At 29.3% G+C, this 23,538-nt stretch overlaps 6 protein-coding genes across 6 annotated transcripts; 3 read left to right on the forward strand and 3 right to left on the reverse strand.

The window, feature by feature from the left end:
• Nucleotides 1-6,062: 6,062 nt before the first annotated feature.
• Nucleotides 6,063-7,218, reverse strand: LOC128964715 (UDP-glucose 4-epimerase-like). The gene is made up of 2 exons (XM_054311350.1): nt 6,367-7,218; nt 6,063-6,287 (listed from the first exon to the last, which is right to left on the reverse strand). The coding sequence occupies exons 1-2, from the start codon at nt 7,216-7,218 to the stop codon at nt 6,063-6,065; spliced, it is 1,077 nt and encodes a 358-aa protein (XP_054167325.1).
• Nucleotides 7,219-10,605: 3,387 nt separating this feature from the next.
• Nucleotides 10,606-13,090, reverse strand: LOC128964504 (E3 ubiquitin-protein ligase RNF103-like). Its single transcript, XM_054311116.1, has one exon. The coding sequence runs from the start codon at nt 12,904-12,906 to the stop codon at nt 10,642-10,644; it is 2,265 nt and encodes a 754-aa protein (XP_054167091.1). The 5' UTR covers nt 12,907-13,090; the 3' UTR covers nt 10,606-10,641.
• Nucleotides 13,091-14,715: 1,625 nt separating this feature from the next.
• LOC128964862 (putative pre-mRNA-splicing factor ATP-dependent RNA helicase PRP1) lies at nt 14,716-18,028 on the forward strand. Its single transcript, XM_054311512.1, has 9 exons — nt 14,716-14,883; nt 14,940-15,095; nt 15,190-16,012; nt 16,253-16,766; nt 16,837-17,028; nt 17,104-17,226; nt 17,296-17,486; nt 17,582-17,751; nt 17,832-18,028. Exons 2-9 carry the CDS (start codon nt 15,049-15,051, stop codon nt 17,944-17,946), a joined length of 2,175 nt encoding a protein of 724 aa, XP_054167487.1. The 5' UTR covers nt 14,716-14,883; nt 14,940-15,048; the 3' UTR covers nt 17,947-18,028.
• A 622-nt stretch (nt 18,029-18,650) lies between these two features.
• On the reverse strand, nt 18,651-20,276 carry LOC128964864 (E3 ubiquitin-protein ligase RMND5A-like). Its single transcript, XM_054311516.1, has 2 exons — nt 19,942-20,276; nt 18,651-19,788 (listed from the first exon to the last, which is right to left on the reverse strand). Exons 1-2 carry the CDS (start codon nt 20,084-20,086, stop codon nt 18,740-18,742), a joined length of 1,194 nt encoding a protein of 397 aa, XP_054167491.1. The 5' UTR covers nt 20,087-20,276; the 3' UTR covers nt 18,651-18,739.
• Nucleotides 20,277-20,511: 235 nt separating this feature from the next.
• Nucleotides 20,512-21,758, forward strand: LOC128964865 (THO complex subunit 3-like). Its single transcript, XM_054311517.1, has one exon. It carries the CDS (start codon nt 20,755-20,757, stop codon nt 21,718-21,720), a length of 966 nt encoding a protein of 321 aa, XP_054167492.1. The 5' UTR covers nt 20,512-20,754; the 3' UTR covers nt 21,721-21,758.
• A 186-nt stretch (nt 21,759-21,944) lies between these two features.
• Nucleotides 21,945-22,915, forward strand: LOC128964716 (casein kinase I-like). Its single transcript, XM_054311351.1, has one exon. It carries the CDS (start codon nt 21,992-21,994, stop codon nt 22,913-22,915), a length of 924 nt encoding a protein of 307 aa, XP_054167326.1. The 5' UTR covers nt 21,945-21,991.
• The last annotated feature ends 623 nt before the right edge of the window (nt 22,916-23,538 follow it).

The following is a 23,538-nucleotide window of genomic DNA, read 5'->3' on the forward strand; positions in this document are numbered from 1 at the left end:
TTTTAACAATAATTTTGGTTTTTGTTAAGATATTGTATTTTATTAAACATGTAAATTATATTTTTATATCTGGATATATATACTAATATTTACCTGTAATTGTTATTTTATTTAATAAAACAAAAAATTATAGGCAAAACATATTTAATTGATTAAGATAATGATATAATAATTACTGTATTAAAATTTTATCATTTTGTGGAATATGTGATATAATTTAATTTATTGATAAAATTTTGTTTTTTACAAAACCGATTGATTTCTAGTGGAAATCATTTGTTTCCAAAATGACATCATTTGAGGTTTTGTTTCGCCAGAGATATAATTAAGACTTTCATCTGATTTCATCTTCATTTGTCTCCAGTCATCCAATCGATTCATGTGATCATCGATTGCATACCTAATGATGGCTTTTTTGTTGATGTCTTCGCAGTGCAAGAATTCTGACTCCAATTGTGAGACCTTTGAAGTGAGTGATCCAATAATATTGTCCAAGAATTGCGAGTCTTCGCGATTGTAACAATAGGTATGCCATAAGTATGAGGCGCACAACGAATCGACATAATTGGCATCATTTCTTGAGATTTGAGTTACTTTGTAGTCATCAGCTGAATAAATAGCAATCCTATGATTGGATCCAATTTGCAATGAATGTGCAAAACAAGTGATAAATGAACGACATTTAGGACAGTGTTGACTAAACTTAAGCCATTTGTTGAGACAATTACTACAATATATATGACTACAATTGGTTATCTGAATATCTTTGAAAACCAATTTCCAGCAGAGTATACATTTGGCACTCTTGATGTCGATATCTTTAATTGAGATCTGACCATCAGATTTCTGATTATCATTTAAATGATTGGACTTAAATTCGTTGTATTGTAAAATATAATCACTTGTACTCAAAGAATCACCAAAATTGTCGACAGTCTTCAAGATGTGAGAATCAAATGATGTACTTTTGACCTCTGATACTAACTCTTCATATGAAGATTTTGGACTCGTTGTGTACAATTGATTACCACATTTCAGATAATATTCAGGACTTTTGTGAACTTTGAATTCAATTGATTGCGAACTCAAATGATAACTGTTTTTCTCATCATTTGATTTGTGTCTTTCATCACTGAGTACTTCAATTTCTTCGATGTTATTGTTATTGTCATCGATGTCAACAATCGGTAAACTTTTTGATTTATCCGTTGATTTGTGAGTACTCTTCTTGAAATAATTGCCAACCAATTCAATCTGTTTATTAATCTCCTGTTTCAATGACTTGACTTCACAAGACTTTTCACATTTTTCGACCGATGGCTTCACTAACTTATTGGATGCCAACTGTTTGCCAATCATTACTTCTTTATTAATATCAATCAAACTTTTTTTACCACTTTTTCTTTGATTTTCATCGAATTTGGTTTTAGTTTTAGTCTTGGATTTCTGTCGACCATTCTTTTGAAACTTTCTTTTGGTTTTATCAATGAAATTACGTAATCTCTCCATAAAGAAGTAGCGATTTCTTCAGTTTTGTTTTCTTTTAAATATTAATTTATTTCGTTTAACGATTTGATTGATTTAAATGTAAAATAAAAATAAAATTAAAATCTTTTTTCTCAATACTCTTATTGTTTAACACAACAGCTATTATACAAAATCTCGAGTTTGTCGATATTATCTACAGTTTTATATAACTTATTATTTGCTCTGTTATGTTATGTTTGCATAAGTTTTGATTAATAAATTAAAAAAAATATTAATAATAAACTAAAATAAAATATTAATAATTTATTTGAATTTGTATTTAATTAATATTTATCAGTTTCATCAAAACAACACAAAAAAAAGATTTTGATGTTTAAAGAGTTTGATTTTGATAGTGAAAACAATTTCAAATCTCAAATTTATTTCATTGATATTCAACTATTTTTGTTGTTGTTTGATATTCAGACTCAACTACTTAAAGACCACAAGAATTTGGGATCACTTGAACTTTGATCGGACTGTGACTTCGCATTCTGGCTGTTCAGATGAAGTGCTCAAATCATCCGAAAGCTCGGATATCACCGAAGTTTCGGTCGAAGAATTGGTTCCAATCTTTGTTTCTTCAACAGAATCTGAAGGCAAAGCCGAGAATGCATTCTTTGATAAAGACATCGAAGTAATCCTTTCTTCATTTGATGTCGAAGGAGCCGATATGACCGAAGTTGTCAACGATTTTGACAACAGTCCACCACTTGTTTCAGTGTCCATTGAATTCATTCCTAGGAACTGACTGTCCATTTGCGAGGACTGTCCGGGAACTGTAGTAACCGTTTGTGAATACAAGTCATCGCTTTTGACTGATCCAACCGAAACTGATGTCTTTTGCGAGCAAGTCTTTTGATACAATTTCATGACATTGACATCATTGCCCCAATCGATCTCATTTTGATCCAATGGTTCAATGGCTTCGTCAGCAATACTTTTAGTGTTGAAACTCATTTTGTTTGTTCACTGATTTTGTTAACAATTTTGAAGATCTAATTTCAATTTTGGACTTTTGAATCGAAAAACGTTTGAAAATCAAACTCAAACTTATTTATACTAATTTTTTTTAAATTTAATTATTTGTTGTAAATCGTGAATTATTATTATTTATTATTAGTTTCATTTATTTTTACTTAAAAAGTAAACTAATTAACTAAACTTATAAAAATAATGAAGACTAAAACAACACTTTCTTATCAATATCATTGAAATTGTATTCAATATATTAAATTCAAAAAAATTACATTTAATATGTAATGAAAATTATATTATACGTACAATTGCATTAAAATTTGTATCAATATTTCAATTAATTACTCGTATTAACAGATAGACTGATCACTAATATAAGAATCGTCTGTATTTGCCAGAAATGGATGGTTTAATGAATATTTAACTTTAACTTATCCTAAGTCTAACTCACTCTCAATATCGATATTTGGATCCAAAATAATTATATTGGGAATCAGTTTTTTAGCAAATATTATATATAATTTATAAATCATTTTTAAAAATACATAACATTTAATGTCAATAAACATAAAGTTTACTGATTATTATTACTTTTTAAAGTTTAATTGAATTTAAATTTAATATCAGTACTGTATTGATATTATTACAGAATATATTGAAAATTTTGAATAATAATTTGAACGATAAACTAAATTTTAGTTCAAAACATAATTTGACGGACAGTAATATGAAGTCCAGTGCCATCGGGACTCTCACATATCTTACAGAAATCAGAGTCATATATTGGAGAAGCGATTGTTTTGTGTGATGAAAATGAATAAAATGAGAGATCAGTTGTTGATTGGGTCGAAAAATCAGATTTGCTTTTTTGCAAATCATTCTGCAAGTCGTCAGAAATGGTAGGAAACGAAGTAATAGATTCTTCTTTGAATTCTTCTTCAGAAATGATAGGAAACGAAGTAATAGATTCTTCTTTGAATTCTTCTTCAGAAATGGTAGGAAACGAAGTGATAGATTCTTCTTTGAATTCTTCTTCAAAAATGTTAGAAAACGAAGTAATAGATTCTTCTTTGACTTCTTCTTCAGAAATTGTATGAAACGAAGTGATAGTGATAGAAGAATCTGTGACTTCTTCTTCATTTGACTCCATTTTGACAAAAACAACTGACGGCTTAATTGGTGACAACAACTGATTAGTGAAGTTGTTGATCACAAGTCTTGATCTAAGGGTAACGTCACACGGTTTGTCTGTTGATGTCTTGCCATTTGAAAAATCCGGAGTAGTATTGACTGAAATAACAGACATATCTGTTGTCTGAATAGTCACTTCAGACGACTTGTTTGGCAACGAAGAGAATGAATCTTTTGAGAAAACAACTTTGTCTTTGCTATCACCAGAAGTGACCGAAATGACTGATGAAGTGTTGGATGATGTCTGTGAAGTGATATCATCACTCGTTAGTTCACAATCAGTGAGACAATCATTGTGTTCAACATCTTTATAGTCTTCAGATATTTGTTGTAAATTCTGTTGTTTTGTTGAATCTTTGTATTGACTGAAGAGATGATTGCAATTCCAATCTAAGTCTTTTTGATCAAAAGGTTTGATGGCTTCATCTCTTTGAAGATATTTGTTGAATCTATGCATTGATCCTCTCATCATGTTTTTAAAAAAGTCTAAACCAAGTAATTAGTTTTATATGATTTAAAATTTATATATATATTTGATTTATTTAAAATATAAAGAATTATCGCGCGATTATTTCATAACTTTATTGAATCTTTAATTGTAGTAAAAAATTTCAAATAATTCAAATTTGAATTACAAAATGTTTTAACGGTTTTAATAAAATATAATTAACGATTTTTTTTATAAGAAATTAACGACAAAACCAGTCTTCAGTTACCATTTAAAAGATAATTTAAGACAAATATTAGGAATAAATTTTTTAGTTATCATTTAGTTATGAAATTAAATAGAAATATAATTCAATTTTAAAAAGTGTTTTATTTTGAAATATAAATAATAGAAAAACAAGAATTTTGACAAAAATTTAATTCATTGAATCTTCAATTGAAATCTGAGACACACTTCCACTTCTTCTTTCTTTTCTCTTTACTCGTCGTCACAACTCTTTCGGCTTCTTCTTCGTCTGCGACGGTGACCACCTTTTCGGCCACCAGATCGCGATCGGCCTCTTCTGGATCGGGAACGCCTTCTCTTTCCTCCTCCCGAATGCTTTCTGCGACGTCTGGCCTCTACTACCTCTCCTCCCGAACCTCCAGACGGAAGTGTCTTTTCTTCAGACTCGACATCGATAGCAATGGTTTTCATTTTTTCAGTTGATTTGAATTTTGTGATAAACGAAATAAGAAATAAAAATTGAAATGATTTCAATTCAACCGAAACTTTGCTTTTTATATGAAGACAACAATAGAGTCAATGTCTCGAACATCACTTCTCGAGATATTTTTTACAATTTAATTATAATAAATGTTTGACAAAAATAAAATATAATATTTAATTGAATATTAATGTATTATTTTGAAATAAAACTGATAATAATATAATGAAAATAAACAATTTGTTATAAAAAATATTTTATCAATAAATGGCTAAAGTTCGTTATATGTAACCCATTTGTTGTTGAAATTTCACGCGCGTTGTTATAACCATTAAGTTTATGACAAATGCTATCAATTACTTTAGGTTAGGTTAGGTTAGGTTGGGGTGGGTGTAGAGGGTTAGGAAGTGGCGTATGTGGAGGGAAGGAACGGGAGGTGAGGGCTGGTATGTAAAACTTGTTAAATTGTCATTTTAATAGCGTTTAAAACTTGAACAACAAATGGGTTACATATACCGATTCTGTTCCAAATATGATAAATAGTTATCACAAATCTTCAGATTTTTAGTTTTGCATTTAATTATTATTGAATGAAATTCTTTACAATATTCTTGATATCTCAATAACTTATTATCATTGATAGAATGAATACATTTAGTTTGTAATAAACATTGTGTTTACTAACTAAAAACTTTAGTCTCTCTCTCTCTCTTTCAGCGATAACTTTTTATTTTAGCAATTTTTTGGAAAATAATCTTCAAATTGGGAAACAATTGCTTCGAAATAAAATATTATTTTTATAATAAATTTATATGAAATACTATACTCAATCCATCCAATATTTTGCGGAATTAATAACAATTATATTTCTTATAATTTATCATATTATACATACTATACATACACACCACATAATTTACACACACATTACATGTTATATACAGTAAACAAAAGTTTGTTTTGCAATAATATAAATAAATTTCTAAATTAATACATTATTTTTTTTTTATTTTCTCTCAAATAAAAAATTTATGACAAAACATTTGGTTGTAAAATTGTCTATTTGTTTAGAGAAAATACAGTATTATTTAATTTTAATATATACTGTACCTGATGTTTATTTAATTATTTTATAGTTTAATTTAATGTATTTAAAAACTTTAGATTAAAATCTAAGTAAAAAATTAATTAATTAATTAATAGTCATTCATATTATTGATTAACATTTTGATGGATGCAATCAAAACCATTTATGTGTTTCTTTTGCCAATTCATAGCTGATTCACACATGAGATGAATATCTCGTTTTGGTTCCCAATTGAATATTTGTTTACTTAATGATATATCAGCTAAACTATGGCCAATATCTCCCGGTCTTCTGTCTACCAAAACATACGGTATTTTTTGTGCCAACTTTTTCTCAAAAATATCTATGATCTACAATAAGTCAATACATAAAGTCGTATTAAATTTTACTTAAACTATTAAAGACATACTAATTATCAATTATTCAAACCTCAAGAACTGAATGTCCGGAACCGTTGGCCACATTGAATGCATACCATTGCGACCAGTTATCAGAAATTATTTTATTTAAGGCTTTTAGTATTAAATCACAAACATCTTCAACGTGTATATAATCTCTAATACCGGTGCCATCAGGTGTGTCGTAATCACTTCCATACACTCTTAGCTCAGGTCTACCTTCATTAGCCACTTGTGTGATGTATGGCATTAGGTTTTTAGGAACACCAGTGGTATGTTCACCGATATCAGCTGAGTTATGAGCACCGACAACATTAAACATTCTCAATGACACAACTGTCCACTTGGGATCAGTTGTACATAAATCTTGTAGTATCTGTTCTGTCATATATAAACTTTTGGCATAAGAGCTGGTCAATGATTGGCCAGTTGGGTGCAACTCATCTAACGGCAAATATTTAGGTTTTCCGTAGACAACAGCAGAAGAAGCAAATATTAGATTAAAAACTTCAAACCTTTTCATAGCATCTAATAAATTGATAATTGAAATCATATTATTGCGATAATAATCTAACGGTTGTTCAATAGATTCGGTAATATTCTTGAGGTCCGCCAAATGGACGACAGCATCGAATCGGTATTTTTTAAACATCTTATTAATGACATCACTGTTGCAGAGATCACCGAAAATAAATTCTTTCACACAATTATTGGCTAACAGTTCCACTCTTCGCAAACTTTCCGGTAATTGTTGGCCATTGATTAATGCAGATGTACTGCTATTGTCAATAACAACCACTTCATAGTTATTTGATAATAAATTCAGAACACAATGGGAACCGATATAACCGGCCGCACCCGTCACTAACACTAGTCGACACATTTTTCAAATTAATTATATTATATATTATTATAATATATTTATATACTATATTATGAACTTTACTTTGATGTTTAACAAAATAATTAATTTTTAATTATAATTACAAAAGTTTATATAACTGTTAATATATAAAAATTCTAAAATTCACTATAAAAGTACAGTATTTCACTATAGATTTTATTTCAAATGAATTATTTGCTGTATAATAAAACAATTTATAATTTCAAATGTTATAGTGTAGCTGAATAACAACATTATTTTTTTTTAAAAATAATAATACAAAAAATACTAAATTTATCAAATACTATAAAAGTAATATATATTTTTTATAATTAACGTGTCGGTGGCTTATGAGGGGTTGGTTGAAAAAAAAGTTATAACAAAAATAAACAATATATTATTATTATTATTTATTTATTTTTTACAAATAAAATAATTAATTTAAAAAATAAGTAGATATTTTTTTTTTATATTTTGGTCTAACCTGTGTTTATTGAAAAAAGTAAATATATTTACAGTAAATTAAGTTATTATATAAGTCGACAGCACTCCTGGTTTTCTACTATTTCAGTGAACCCAACAATTCAATAGTAATGTAAAGGGATATCCGATATCCGCAGTTAATAGTGTATTGTTTTTCTCACTCTTCCAATAAATATACAAATATAGGAAACATTTTGCGAATATATAATAGGACTATAATTTGCTATTTATATTACATTGTATTGTTTGGTCAAAAATATTTGCTAAACTCAAGTAAATTAACAAAAACTTTATTCAGTTTCATACATTTATGCTTAAAAGATATTTTGCAAAAATACTTTAAATGTACTCAATATTATTATTATTTTTTTGTGGATATATTGATCGAATAAATTAATATAATTATAGACTAAATGATAATTAATTAATTATTAAGCATAATAAAAAATTTAATATAGATATTAATAATACAACAAGACAAATTATATCAAATATATATATCATATTTAATTTACAATAATTTATAATACCGTATATGGTTTATACAAATGTAAAATATAAATTAAATATAAACCATATATAGTATTATAAATTTTTAATTATAATAAATTAATTGGTAATCATAGCTAAAATAAATAGATGTTATTTTTAAATTCAAAGTAAAAAACACTATAAAAAATAAAATTTGTGAGTACAAATAAAGTATCTATGTTTTTAAATTTTAAATGCGATTACTTAGCAAAAAACTTTAATATATTATTTGCAATAATCATAATTTTTTATTTTAACTATTAGTGATACTTATGTCACTTTTAAGCATTGATTATTGAGTAGAGTTTGAAATTAATTTTAAATTTTGTATTAAAGAAAGGTATTCAAATATATCTAAAAATAAAATGTTTTATACAGTAGTAATTTATATTGGCTATTTTAATAAAACTATACTAATGTTAACATAATACAAACAAAAAATAAAATAAAATTATATAAAACTTATTTTTAAAAATTACTAAAAATTATTAAAAAATACTGTGTAAAATTATTATTATTATTACATGTAATTTAACTAATTCTATCTATCGATATATTTATGTAAAAATTTTGTCATAATTTTGTTTATTGTAATAAAGATATATTTATAATTGCAGTGCAAAAAATAATAAACATTAATTGAATCATTTTATGATAAATATACAAATGTATTCAAACGAACTTTAGGTTATATCATTGGTATAATGTATACTACTTTTTGCATTTAAAATTAATAAATACAACACAAAAATGTAAAAATTATCAATTTCAAATTTTTTTTGTGACTTACGGTATATATTTGAATAGCCAGTGGTTTTTTTTGCATATCACATCCAAATTTATTGTTAACAATTTGTCGATTTTACCTATTTGATTTTTATTAATATAAAAGTTGTAAATTTATATTACACATTATTTTAATGTTATTTAAATGAAAAATAAAATAAAATGATAAACAACAAAAATTATTTTATTGACAAAATATCAATTATTTAAATGTTATACAAAATATTAATTATTAAAAAAAATTTAATCAATTATTTAAAAATATATATAAAAATAGATAATTAAAACCCGAATATATTGAATCTCATTCCAAATGGATGTTCATTACAATTATAAAATACTGGACATTCAAGTGATCCAATCATTCCCAGACTCCAGGCCTCCATATAAGTAGTATCGCCGATAATTTTACTTAAAAATTCAGTAGACATCCCTTTAAACCATTTTGATAGCATTTTTGGTACATTATTGACCATAAATTTTGATGTCTCACAAACAGCCAGATAACGGCATTCATCGGTATGTATGGATAATAACCAAAAACCAAACTCTGGTATACTTTGAAACAGATATCGCAACCAATTGACCGGATTTAAGGCATGTCTTACTGTAGACAACAATGACTGATCACTACTTGTTTGTGACACCAATTCATTGATCGGCGGCACCAAAGTCTTTGTTGTATTTCTAATCAAATGATGGGAACCGTTGATTACAAACTTATCTTTTCGATTGTCTATAATATTTCCACTACATGTGCCACACATGCAAATCATAATAATTATTTTAACAAAATTCATTGTCTTGTCTTTATTATTAATTGAATTAATGCTTAACATTAACATTAAAATTATGTTTATGACAAAAGTAATTTTATGTCATAAGTTTTTCAATATCAACTATTATACAGTATTTATAATTTATTTTTTTTTTGTTGACTTATTTATCATAGAATTAAACTTTTTTCACCAAAAAATCTCATCTTTCATATTATCTTATATTAAAGTAGTGATAAAAATACAATACATGTATTTCACAATTTTTCCAAAAATTAATTTTAATAATTACTTGCTATGAAAACTTTTTATTAGTCACTTAATAAATAGTAGTTACATTTTTTTTAATTAATAGTCATAAATTACATATTATTTACAGATAAATATTTGTATAATACCGGTAACAATTTTTTAAAATAACATTTTGAAAGATATTTATAATTTTTATATTATTTATTAATTTTTTATATTATTTATTAATTTTTTATATTATTTATTAATTTTTATTATTTTATATATAATTTTTATAATATTTATAATTAGTTAGTAAACTTGAATTTTGAAGTAAAAAAGTCGATAATTAATAATAATTTTTTAAATAAGATATTTTATAATCTCATCTCATCTCTGAAAAAAAACTTTTTGATAACTTTTAGAGTTAACTACTTTTTAAAAAAATATGTATAACTTTTACAGTAATCTAATGATTACCTTGCTTATTTTTTATTGAATTTTAAATTCAGTTAATAAACTATCAATTTTTGCATAAAATACAGTATAACATTATTTTAAATTCTGGTTAATAATTATATAATTATAAGTTAATAATAATAATAAATCAAAAATGTTATTCTTGTTTTGGTTTTTGTTTATATGTTGGCCACCGACAGATCGGACAAATATGATTGTCTCTATATAACCAAAGCATTATACAATTTTGATGATAATTATGACCGCATGGAAGTCCACATATGGAGATACCTGTGCGATATGTTTCCAGACAAATGGCACAATCATTGCATTTGATCATACCTTGTGGTATAAAACATTTATTGAGGTTATGATCACTATTTGCCAATATTTCGTCATTTTTCTGCGATCTGTGTCTTATAACGACTTCTTTACGACACTTCGCAGGACAGGCATTGCTGTTAACATTATTTGATTTCAATCGTATATTTGAAGCTACTTTTGTTGTGTCGGAAGACCCGATGCAATGGCAGTCATCTGAGTGATGAAAATTACCGGACATTTGACTAGAATTCAATTGATTTGAGTTCATTTGATATGACATTTGTGTGACCAAAGTCTGGCATTGCATACGACTTTGTCTATTCGTCACTAAGTCATCACAGCTCGAGTTATTGTCACTTTCATTGGTCTCATTGGTCGACAAATCGCAATCATCAACAGGATTATGATGTATCCAAATTGGCAATTCTTTAATGTAATCGCTAGATATGAGCTCAGTCTGTAACCATAAGTTAGGAACAGCTAGTCTTTCAATAAGCAGTTCCATACCTTCTTCTAAATTAATATCAATGGATGTGTTAGTTCGTGAACGGAATAAAGTCATACTTATTGGTCGAAATAATATATAAGTCAATAGTGTTGACTCCCAAGGAGTCCAATCGTGGAATAAGTGGTGATCGTCGTTGTCATCACTCGTTATTAGTTTTCGGCGAATAAATGCCAATAGAAGACCAAATGTAATAAAAGAAATCAATAAAAATGGAAACTTATAGTTATATTGGATATCATAGCGTAGTATTGTTGCCATTTCGGTAAGCGATAAGTATTGACAGAATCGGTGTCCATAAGTACACAATTGTGTTATCATTGGGAATGTATCGCAAGCCAGCAAAGTATGAATGGCTAACCATATAAGAAATAGTATACAATTGTATTTAACAGTTAATATAAACCAGAAAACTAAATGTTTCCACAATTTTGAACACTTCATCCAAAACAAGTGAAGAGCGAGACTCAAGTTTGTTAGCAAAAGACTCAATAGAAACACGTCATTGGTTTCGGGTCTAAGTGTGCGTAACATTAGTTCAATACTTAAATACTTTAGGTTTTCTCCGGATTTTTGGCCATAATTGTAATGTCTGTCGGATAAGACAATTATATAACTGGGAATACGTTTATCCAGTTTAATGGCCAACGATTTCTTTTTGTTGGCAGATGTCTTAAAAAAGCCAAATTTAATGCGTCCACTAAACTTGATGGCCAACGCCGACAGTATAAGAGGAGGTGCACTCAAACTTGAGATGAACACCATTTTAATATCATTGTAGACATCCATTGATGAATTGCTCGATGACTGCAACCATTTGTTTTCAAGTTCTTCTTCAGACTCGATGAACGTCACTCTTGTAACCAACTGTTTATGTATCCAATCAATAATCTGTTGAAATTTGGTATTTTGTCCGATAAAATAGGTAATCATAAGTACATCTTCTTTAGTTTTAAGTCCTTCCCGCGGAAGCGCTAATATCAGTCGCGATGTATTCCATGACTTTCGTTGACAGAGTTTGGGATCGAGAGCGCAGTCAAAGATAGCGGTTCTGATTCCATATTTATTACACTTGTCGACCACTTTTTTCCACAATTTACTATCAATACGATTGTGTCCATCGATGGCCATCACATTCAGAATCCAAGCGCTATCTTTTGTATCCTCAACTTCTTCATAGAGATGAGCGCCACAACTGAATCGTCGATCACTTTTAGCCACAATATCATACATTTGATTCCTGGTGTGAGTGTCATCACTATTCATGCCATTGTTGTTACCGATGTCTGCATTATTGTCAAACTCTGCAGTCGTTTGCTGTTGAATATCATACTCGGCGTCCATTAGTTGTCGTTCGCTAACAGATCCACTTTGATCTACCAATTGGATCAGTTCTGACTTTTCCAACACTCCGTCATAACTAACACCTCTAATATCTAACAAATACTTGAGTTGTCTTACACTAAGACCGATAGTATTGACAAAGATTTGCGTCGAAATCAATTGATTGCCATTTAATGTCATTTCCATCAATCGCGACAACAAAAGCATAAACAAGACAAAGGATGTCATCAAAAGTACTTTTAACCACATTTCTGATCATTAGATGATATATGATATCTAATTGTTGTCTTTAAATCATTAAACGATTGTCTTTGTGTTGATCTTTTTGGTGATGTTTTCACTGTTTGTTTGTTTTGTTTGATTGACAAAGACTTTCACTTTTTTTATTGCATTCAATGTTTTGTTTTCATTCATTCATTGACTGAATGTATTGCGTTATACAGTATTTATGGGTCACTCATAAACACTGTTACTATAGAGTAGTACAACATCTCTACTACTGAGTGAACACACATTGCATGCATTGTATTCAGGGTTTTTAGTAGAATACACACTAGTGGTAAAGTAGTGATGTCATTATTGAAATAACTAGAATGACCAAATAATACTTTAGTAATACACTAGTAATTATCTAGTAAGCAATATATTATAAATTTTTGATGATTTTAAGATTACTATAATAACAATTAAAAACTCACGAAAACTTACTCAGACTTATAAAGTGACAATAAATTATATTGACATAACTGTTTCAATAATATGAAAGAACATGTTATCCAAAGGGTTCGAAGAACACAAACCGGTAATGAAAATTCCGCAATGTATGATAGCTCAGACCTACCAGAGTCATACCATACCACTTACATACATATCCCTCTACCGCAGTTTTAGATATTCAACTTTAAAGTTGGAAAATCGAAATTTTTTAATTCACGTTATTTATGCATATGATACGTGATTTCAATGTATTTTTAATACTAATAATATATCTGAAAACAAAATATCAATAAGTCATTTAGTATTCGAAATATTCTACATTAATTATAATTATAATAAAAATAATGAAAATAATACAATAATTAATTAAAGTGAAATAATTATCAAATATAGAAATAATACAGTTAATTTCAATAAAGTAATTAGTATTTAGTATTTATATAATTAAACTACTTTATAGAAATTAACATTGTATTATTTTTATATTTGATAATTATTTTACTTTAATTAATTATTTTATTATTTTCATTATTTTTATTATAATTACAATTTTAAAATATTTGATATTAAGATAATAAAAAATAAAACAGTTTATACGAGTATAAAAATCATTTTTTAAAAATACAGTGAAATAATTTATCAAATGCATAAATAACGCATTAAATAATTACGATTTTAATGTAGAATATTTCGAATACTAAATGACATTAATATTTTGTTTTCAGATATATCATTAGTATTAAAAATACATTGAAATCATGTATCATATGCATAAATAACGTGAATTAAAAAATTTCGATTTTTGAACTTGTCGAAAATCTCAATTGCGGTAGAGGGATATGTATGTAAGTAGTATGGTGTGACTCAGGGAGGTCTGGGCTATCATCACTTTGCGACATTTTAAGTACCGGTTTGCGCTCTTCGAACCTAATATTATCTAACTGCCATCCAAGACAGGTATTTTGGTTTTATTTGATTAAATAAAATAAATAATTAAATTAATAATTAAATATTATAAAAATTTTTTTAATTAATTTTGTATAAATATGTTATATATTATTATTAAATTATTATTAAATTATTATTTATTATTAAATTATTATTTATTATTAAATTATTATTAAATTATTATTAAATTATTATTAATATTTATTTATATATATTTATTTCCTAATTAAATTGAAGCAACATAATTTTTAAGTTTATATTTTTAATTTTTAAAATTTGGGTTGTTATTTTTTTTATTTGGTAACACTGCATATTATATTTTGTATTAATTGCTAAAAGCACTATTAATACTATATAACATTTGTGCATTAATTTACTTATGATGTCATTACTACCTTTACATTGATACCACATGTGTGATTGGTTGATACCACTAGTGTGTATTGTTGTAAAAACACTGATTGTATTGTAAATATAGAAAGCATTTCTCAGCGCTTTCTCAACAAATTTGTTATATATAGAGCTGTGAGCGGTCTATACGTAAAGCGGACATTGATTTTGGTCTCACTTTTAACACAAATGTTATGTTTTTATCTAATAATTAATCCATTGTTTAGTCCATTGAAGACATTAATCGCATCGTTTGACTGTCAGGTGCTGTCCATTAGGACAACCATTTGAATCAATTAGTTGGCCGAAGCACTCATCTCTCTGAAGACACCAGTGATGTCTAAACGAAGAATTGATTTGAATGATTCCAACTCCAAGAAAAAGTCTGTATATTTTGAAAATTAATTAAAAACCCGAATATGATTATCAATTGACAATAATTTTTGACCACTTCTTTGTTTTGTATTAAATTAACAGTCGATCAGATGGTCATTCATCCAATGCGGACATCGATTCACTTCTTAAAGATGCAAAATCGGCGGCAAAGTCAACGACTAGCGCGGGTATCAACGCGTGCACCGGACAGCCATTCTCTCAGCGATATTACGAACTGTTCCGCAAACGCATTCAATTACCAGTTTGGGAATATAAAGAACAGTTTAATGATTTGATGGACAACCATAAGATCATAGTATTGGTGGGCGAGACCGGGTCCGGCAAAACTACACAAATACCCCAGTGGTGTGTCGAGTATTGCCGTAACAAATGCATCAAAATAGGTGTTGCCTGTACTCAACCCCGAAGAGTGGCCGCTATGTCTGTGGCCACGCGTGTCGCTGAAGAGATGGATGTAGTTCTCGGCCAAGAAGTTGGTTATAGTATACGTTTTGAAGACTGTTCGGGTCCTAAAACAATACTTAAGTACTGTACAGATGGTATGCTTTTGCGTGAAGCTATGTCTGATCCGCTTCTCGAGGCTTATAGTATTATACTTCTTGATGAGGCCCACGAAAGGACACTTTCCACAGATATCTTGATGGGTGTACTCAAACAAGTGGTAACCAAACGTTCTGATCTTAAGATAGTTATCATGTCTGCCACTCTCGACGCCGGAAAGTTTCAACAATACTTCGATGACGCGCCACTAATGAATGTTCCCGGACGGACACATGCCGTTGAGATTTTTTATACTCCCGAACCCGAAAAGGACTATTTGGAAGCTGCCATCCGGACAGTCGTACAAATTCATATCTGTGAAGAAATCGAAGGGGATGTCCTTCTATTTCTTACGGGACAAGAGGTATAGTTTTTGGGAATAAAATTGTAAATCTTGTTATAAATGGCTTAATTGAAGTCATGATACCATTATGATTGGTATTATGGTGTTCATTGAGCACATATTAACAATGCAATGATTTTCAATGTAAATCTTATGTATTTAATCTTAATTAATGTAATTATATTACTACCAAACATTGCAAACATTAATTTTTTATAATAACTTAATAATAATAACGAAATAATGTTTTTTTATTAACAGGAAATTGAAGAGTCGTGTAAACGTATTAAACGTGAAATCGACAATTTAGGTTCAGATGTCGGTGAACTCAAATGTATACCATTGTATTCAACATTACCTCCGAATCTTCAACAACGTATCTTTGAAGCGGCACCTCCTAAGAAAGCGAACGGTGCTATTGGAAGAAAAGTAGTCGTATCGACAAACATAGCTGAAACTTCATTGACAATCGATGGTGTGGTTTATGTTATTGATCCTGGATTTGCTAAACAAAAAGTCTATAATCCACGTATTCGTGTCGAATCATTGCTTGTCTCTCCCATTTCGAAAGCATCGGCTCAACAAAGAGCAGGTCGTGCGGGTCGTACTCGTCCGGGAAAATGTTTTAGACTGTATACTGAAAAGGCATTTAAGACTGAAATGCAGGAAAACACTTATCCGGAAATATTGCGGTCCAACTTAGGAATGGTTGTTCTTCAACTTAAAAAGTTGGGAATTCATGATTTGGTTCACTTTGATTTTATGGACCCACCGGGTATTATACATACTATTTTTAGATAATATACTGTAGTTTTGATTACTAATTTTGTTTTTTCTTTTGAAAGCACCCGAAACATTGATGAGAGCACTGGAACTGTTGAACTATTTGAATGCACTCGACGACGAAGGAGAGATGACAGACTTGGGCTCAATTATGGCTGAGTTTCCATTGGATCCGCAGTTGTCTAAAATGTTGACCGCTTCTTGTGAATACAACTGTTCTAATGAGATATTATCCATCGCTGCTATGCTGTCAGGTATGTGTGTTTATCAGTTTTTTATTCAGTATTTATACAATATACTGTATTACTCACATATTCTTTGACATCCAGTTCCTCAATGCTTTGTTCGACCCAACGAACAGAAGAAGGCTGCGGACGACGCAAAGATGCGATTCGCGCACATCGATGGCGACCACTTGACTCTATTGAATGTTTACCATGCATTCAAACAAAGTATGTAATTATTTAATTAATTTATTGATTGATTTACTAAATTATTTGAATGATTTGCACATTTACCAGATCATGACGACCCCAATTGGTGTTATGAAAACTTTATAAACTTCCGTTCACTCAAAAGTGCTGATAATGTTAGACAACAGTTGTCCAGAATTATGGATCGATTTAATTTGAAACGAATTTCAACAGACTTTACTTCCAGAGAATATTACATTAATATTAGAAAAGCACTCATTTCTGGTTATTTTATGCAAGTATGACATCTCTTAAAAATACTATTAAAAAAAATATTTATAATTTTAAATGAATATTAAAATAACATTTTTGTTATCTTAATGTATTCAAACAGGTCGCACATTTAGAGAGAACGGGTCACTATTTGACGGTTAAGGACAATCAGATCGTCCAATTACACCCGTCCTCGTGTTTGGACCATAAACCAGAATGGGTTATATATAACGAGTTTGTGTTGACCACAAAAAATTATATTAGAACAGTAACTGACATCAAACCCGAATGGTTTGTATTATTTTTTTCTGATTTGATTTATAAAACTATCTTTCAATTTATATATTACTATTATTTTTAATAATTTAAAGGTTGGTCCGAATTGCATCTACATATTATAATATGGATAACTTTCCCCAATGTGAAGCTAAAAGACAGTTAGAGTTTATTATCACTAAACTTCAATCCAAACAATTTCAAGTTTGACTTAAATTGTTTGATAAAATTATTTGTCTACATTTTTTTTGGTCATTAATTTAATCAACAAATTATGGAAAGCAGAATAAAAAAGCATTCCTTACTAAAACATAATTAAATTTTGACAGTTTTTTTTATTATATAAAATTAGATATTGTTTAGAAATTATTTCATGAAATTCTAACTAATGATCATTAATGACATTCAAATTCATACTTTCATTAAATCATTTGAATTTTTGATAAGCCTTACGGTAATTACAAAAACAAAAATCTATTTAATTTATACTCCAATTCATTTTATAATTTGTAAAACAAATATATTGTGCACTTTCGCTAATTATTTAAACAAAAAATTTGCAGAAAATGATGTGTTTGTATCAAATTTTCAAAATGACAATTAAATAAATTGTAAAATTATTTGTGAAAATATCGTATTATATTACTGTACATTTGAATTTATTTAATGTATTTAAATATTTTTACAATTAGGAGGAATATGGGGGTTGGGATAGAATAGATAATAAATGATTATTTTATTTTGACCGATAATTTAATAGGTCTATGATTTCACATCAAAATAATTGTTATACAGTAACAGCATTTTTATATTATAATTTTCATAGTTTCATAATTTTATGCTTTATATAACGCTTACCAGTAATCATAATTATCATACAAAAGTCAAATTTATTAAATTTATACTAAAGTCCTGAGATATATATATAGATATATTTTTTTAATACATAATATGTTAATAAAATAATTAAAAACGAGAAATAAAGTGTTTTGCAAGCATTTGTTCAAAAGTGTATGAGTCGGGCGTCGTTGGGGTTCTGTTCCATTGGACAGTACGGACACTTGAGTTTTGTGCCGTTAGACAGTTTGTTGAGTGCGTCCCGAGATATGACGTGTCCGCACACCAAACGCATTGGAGGATTGTTTTCAGTGCTCTGTTGTCTTAGTATAGGACAGGCAAATACTGAATGAAAGTGACATTTGCGGCTCAGGTCGATCTCGATGGGCAACTCATCTCTAGTATTCCAAACATTGGTCACTTGCCTTTGTTGCATCACATGCTTGATATTCAGCAACGCTGGTAATGCAATACAACCTGCATTTATGGTGACTGTTAGCGGACTTTCAACGCTCAGACCTAATAGAGCGCAGGCATCTCTCGTAAATATATCACAAATTTCATTCCATGAGAGACAGTCTAATAGATAACTGTACGGAGAATTCTGGAGTCCTGTCCTCAGATAGAGAAGACTACCCATAAGTGCTTGGATTTCTTTCTCGTGTTTGTCAGCCAACGGCTGAAAATACTGTCGCGCATATGAAATCAATTTCATCTGATTTTCAACGCCTCCCTTCAATAGCTCAATAAATTGCAATCTATGGAGTTTGAACTCAAGATTTGTATTACTATTTTGTTGTCTTAGTTGTTCCCGATGTGCGATCGCCCACTCCAGTGCCGGCTCAAGATTATGGCACTTCAATGCGTCCAATATGTTATTCAATTCGGTAAACGGTTTCTTTTTATTGTCCGGTATATCAAGTTTGGCCTCTTTTGTCAACTGTTCGGCAATTTCCAGCATTCCTTGTCTGAGAAAGTGTTCGACAATAACCTGATTCAAGATGTTTACGTTCGCCGGGTTCTCGAAGACCGCTTCGTTATTGACCGACGAGTAATCGTAAACAAAATTCTTGTCAATTACTTTACCAATTCGTGATACCGATGCGTGAATGTCCCGGTGCTCACTGGAAAACTGACTGATAGTGTTTCGGGTCTTTTTAATAACATTATCGTACAGTAAATCGCATTGAATTTCCGTCAACTCATTAGTCGGCGCTTTAAAGACACAAACAAACAAAACATTTAATAAATATATAGTGTTTTCAAATCAAATGATTGATAATAATTAAATCAATTCATATGTGTCCTAATGTTTAAACATTTGTCAAACAGAGTTATTTGAAAACATTTCAATAAATAAATACTTACAGCTCAGTAGCATTAGATCTCTTTGATAGCTCTGGATCTGTTGGATCAGATCATCCAAAGTGTTTTCCGTATGATTTCTGATTTCTTGGAATTTCATCACTACTTTGTCCACATCTTTCTCAACATTCATGACTGCATCGGCCATAATGTATGGTCACTGAGTATGTCTTGTCGTCGATAATAATATTAAATGGTTTGTCCACTCAATCACTTGTCAATTGATCCAAACAATTGAGTAATAAAACAATCAGTCAGTCATTCAATCAATTATTTCTTTTCTATTATTAATAAATAAATAAATATTTTTTTTTTCAATTCATTCGTCATATGATTAGTGCTTTCATTTAAAAATCTATTTATAATATATAAAATCCATACAAATATAACGTTACGTTTTATTTAAATTTCATACGGGTTTTACATTTCAAACGTAATGTAATATTCAATTTATGCTATAATAATAATAACATTGTATTAATGGGAACTTAAAATAGTTGTTAAAAATGTTATGTTATTTTTGTTAAGACTATATATAAATTGTTTTATTATAATAATAGTTATGTTTGTAGTGACGACTAGTGTTAACATTATATTAGTGTTAATATTAATAAAACTAAAACAATCATTGAATGGGAAAAACATGTTTGCATTGATTGGTTGATTGAAATATCATATCATTTACTTTATCTATAGTTTTTGAATCTGTTTTTTTAACCATCACTTCAACTGATCCAACATTTGGTTGTTATTTTCAACAGAGGTTTGGGTCACAAGTTTTTAGTGAAGAACATTGGAAGAAGTAATTTAGCGAAGATGTGTCAATATGTAGAGTCAGTCCGCAAACATTTGTCGGCCAATAACCGCGTCCGCGATTTGTCGGCCCACTCGTCAAAAGTACATTCAGTTGACTGGAATTGTGACGGACGACGACTGGCTTCGGGAAGTTTTGACAAAACGGTGTCATTGTTTGCATTACAGACACAAAACAGCGACAAACTAACAAAAGAACACACATTTAAAGGCCATTCAGATAGTGTGGATCAGCTGTGTTGGCACCCGAACAATGGCGACCAATTGGCGACCGCTTCGCTCGACCGAACTGTGCGTTTATGGGACGCCCGAAGTACCAAATGTATTACGACTGTACAGACAAAAGGCGAAAATATTAATATCTGTTGGTCACCGGATGGCCATACGATTGCCGTCGGCAACAAAGAGGATTGGGTGACATTCATCGACACGCGAACACATAAGACAGTAAAGGAACAACAGTTCAAATTTGAAGTAAATGAAATCAGTTGGAACAACGACAACGACTTGTTTTTCTTGACCTCAGGTCAGGGACACGTCCACGTGCTGTCGTATCCCGCATTACAGCCGCAAATGGTACTGAACGCACATCCGGCCACTTGTATTTGTATTGAATTTGATTCGTTTGGCAAATATTTTGCTGTCGGTTCGGCCGACGCTATGGTCAGCATTTGGGACGCAAATCATTTAGTATGTTTGCGAACGATGTCCCGACTTGAATGGCCCGCACGTACCATAAGTTTTAGTTACGACGGACAACTGTTAGCTTCGGCTTCAGAGGATCTTATTATTGATATTTGTTACGTCGAGACCGGAGAACGGGTTACCGAAATACAGACCGAAGCGCCAACTTTTACGGTGGCTTTTCATCCGAAACGCTATTTGTTAGCCTTTGCTTGCGATGACAAAGACTCGTATCAAAGAGACACCGGAACTGTCAAAGTGTTTGGATTTCCTAATAATAGTTAAATTAATTTAGTTTTTTTTTGTTTTATTTTTATTCACATCAATCATTAAAATGATATTTTTATAAATAAATTAATGCATTTTGTTTTTATTTTATTTTTTGTAATTTGTTAACATACTGTTTTTTTTATTAAAATGATATTAAATGTAAATTATATATAGATTTGTATAGTAGCGGTAATTTAAAAATTTTCACAATTAAGTTATTCAACAATTAAATTAATTTTAAAAAGTTGAATTTTTTTGGAAAGACGACAAATTTATAGCTTAAGAAATGGGATCAGATGAACGAAACTTAACAACGGGATCATTAATTTGTGATAAGTATAAGATATGCGAACCGATAGGAAAGGGAGGGTTTGGTATTTGCTATGCTGGTGAGGACTTGACAACCGGTGAGAAAGTGGCCATCAAATTGGATTCAAAGACAGGAAATTCAAAATCATCAGTTTTGCATGAAATCACGATTTATAGGGATTATCTAAAACCCATTAATTCATGTATACCAGCGATCTATTGGTACGGTAGCCAAACACAGTTGGGTAATGTAATTGTTATGCAATTATTAGGACCTAATTTGGAAAAATTGTTTCAATTGTGTGATAAAAAGTTTTCGCAAAAGACTATCCAAATGATTGCCTTTCAGATGATTGAAATCATGAAAACCATTCATAGTATGGGACTTATACATAGAGACATCAAACCAGAGAACTTCTTATTGGGCTCAGGTATACATTCAAAAAGATTATTTATCATTGATTTTGGTCTTTCCAAACCATATAAGGACAACCAAACGGGACAACATATCGACTTTAATACTACCGCACGAATGACGGGAACACTCAGGTATTGTTCAATCAATGCTAATAAAGGACATGAACAGAGCCGTAGAGATGATATGGAATCGTTGGCCTATATTATGGCTTATTTGCATTTAGGTTCACTTCCCTGGCAGGGCATCAAAGTTAGACAAACCATTTCCAGACAAAAAGCTGTCCAAGAGATTAAAGAGACGACACCAATGAAACATTTGTTTAAAAACGCGTCCAATGTTTTTGTAGATTTTCTTTTTGAATGCAAACATTTAGATTTCAAAGAAGAACCCAATTATGAGATTTGGAGGACAAGATTTGGTCAATTGATCGACGAATTTGACTATAAGTATGATTGGGACAGATTTGGTCATAATTTTGATTAAAATTAGTTCTGTCTTTACAATTGCTATTAATTTTTTATATGTTGATATAAAATCATTTGCAATAAACAATTAAAAATTAAATTATATATCAATTAAATTAATCAAATTAGTGGTCGATAGGCGCTGAACGCCATTATCCTGTTGTCCACTGGTCTGATTGGTTACAGTGGACAACAAGAGAAAGGTATTCAACACAAATCGTTTCAAAAAAATCAAATTAAAAAAATATTTCAAATATATATACCTTGCATACCAAATGCACTTTTGATAATAAGATTTTTAATATAAATTATTATTACTCTCTATAAATGAAATTTTTAAATATAAAAATATGCAATAGATTGCCTAAATTGATGTATACTGTTAACTGTAACTATAACTTAACTTTAAATAATTTATGGAAATTTATGTTAAAGTATAATATAGTATAAATTTACTAATTTAATGATTTACATAATTTAAATAAAAGTTTAAAATTGTTTAAATAAACGTAATGTTTATAAGTTGTCTAATATATCTATATATACTGTATATACAACATAGTAAAAGGATATTTTTAATAAATTTAAATAATTTAATAATAGAGTTATAATAGTAGACTAATTGCGCTTAATTTAATCAAA

Source organism: Oppia nitens, unplaced genomic scaffold (assembly GCF_028296485.1).
Source record: "Oppia nitens isolate AA-2021 unplaced genomic scaffold, nextdenovo-longstitch-racon4-pilon3 scaffold9_pilon_pilon_pilon, whole genome shotgun sequence".
Lineage (NCBI taxonomy): Eukaryota > Metazoa > Arthropoda > Arachnida > Sarcoptiformes > Oppiidae > Oppia > Oppia nitens.

What these genes read in the sequence shown, in the direction of transcription:
- LOC128964715 (XM_054311350.1), bottom strand. Translation starts at nt 7,218, where the DNA reads ATGTGTCGACTAGTGTTAGTGACGGGTGCGGCCGGTTATATCGGTTCC. An exon ending in CCGGACATTCAGTTCTTGAG is followed by an intron (nt 6,288 to 6,366) that starts GTTTGAATAATT and finishes GACTTATTGTAG; the next exon opens with ATCATAGATATTTTTGAGAA.
- LOC128964504 (XM_054311116.1), bottom strand. Translation starts at nt 12,906, where the DNA reads ATGTGGTTAAAAGTACTTTTGATGACATCCTTTGTCTTGTTTATGCTT.
- LOC128964862 (XM_054311512.1), top strand. Translation starts at nt 15,049, where the DNA reads ATGTCTAAACGAAGAATTGATTTGAATGATTCCAACTCCAAGAAAAA. An exon ending in TATTTCTTACGGGACAAGAG is followed by an intron (nt 16,013 to 16,252) that starts GTATAGTTTTTG and finishes TTTTATTAACAG; the next exon opens with GAAATTGAAGAGTCGTGTAA. An exon ending in TGATTTTATGGACCCACCGG is followed by an intron (nt 16,767 to 16,836) that starts GTATTATACATA and finishes TTCTTTTGAAAG; the next exon opens with CACCCGAAACATTGATGAGA.
- LOC128964864 (XM_054311516.1), bottom strand. Translation starts at nt 20,086, where the DNA reads ATGGCCGATGCAGTCATGAATGTTGAGAAAGATGTGGACAAAGTAGTG. An exon ending in AGATCTAATGCTACTGAGCT is followed by an intron (nt 19,789 to 19,941) that starts GTAAGTATTTAT and finishes GTGTCTTTAAAG; the next exon opens with CGCCGACTAATGAGTTGACG.
- LOC128964865 (XM_054311517.1), top strand. Translation starts at nt 20,755, where the DNA reads ATGTGTCAATATGTAGAGTCAGTCCGCAAACATTTGTCGGCCAATAAC.
- LOC128964716 (XM_054311351.1), top strand. Translation starts at nt 21,992, where the DNA reads ATGGGATCAGATGAACGAAACTTAACAACGGGATCATTAATTTGTGAT.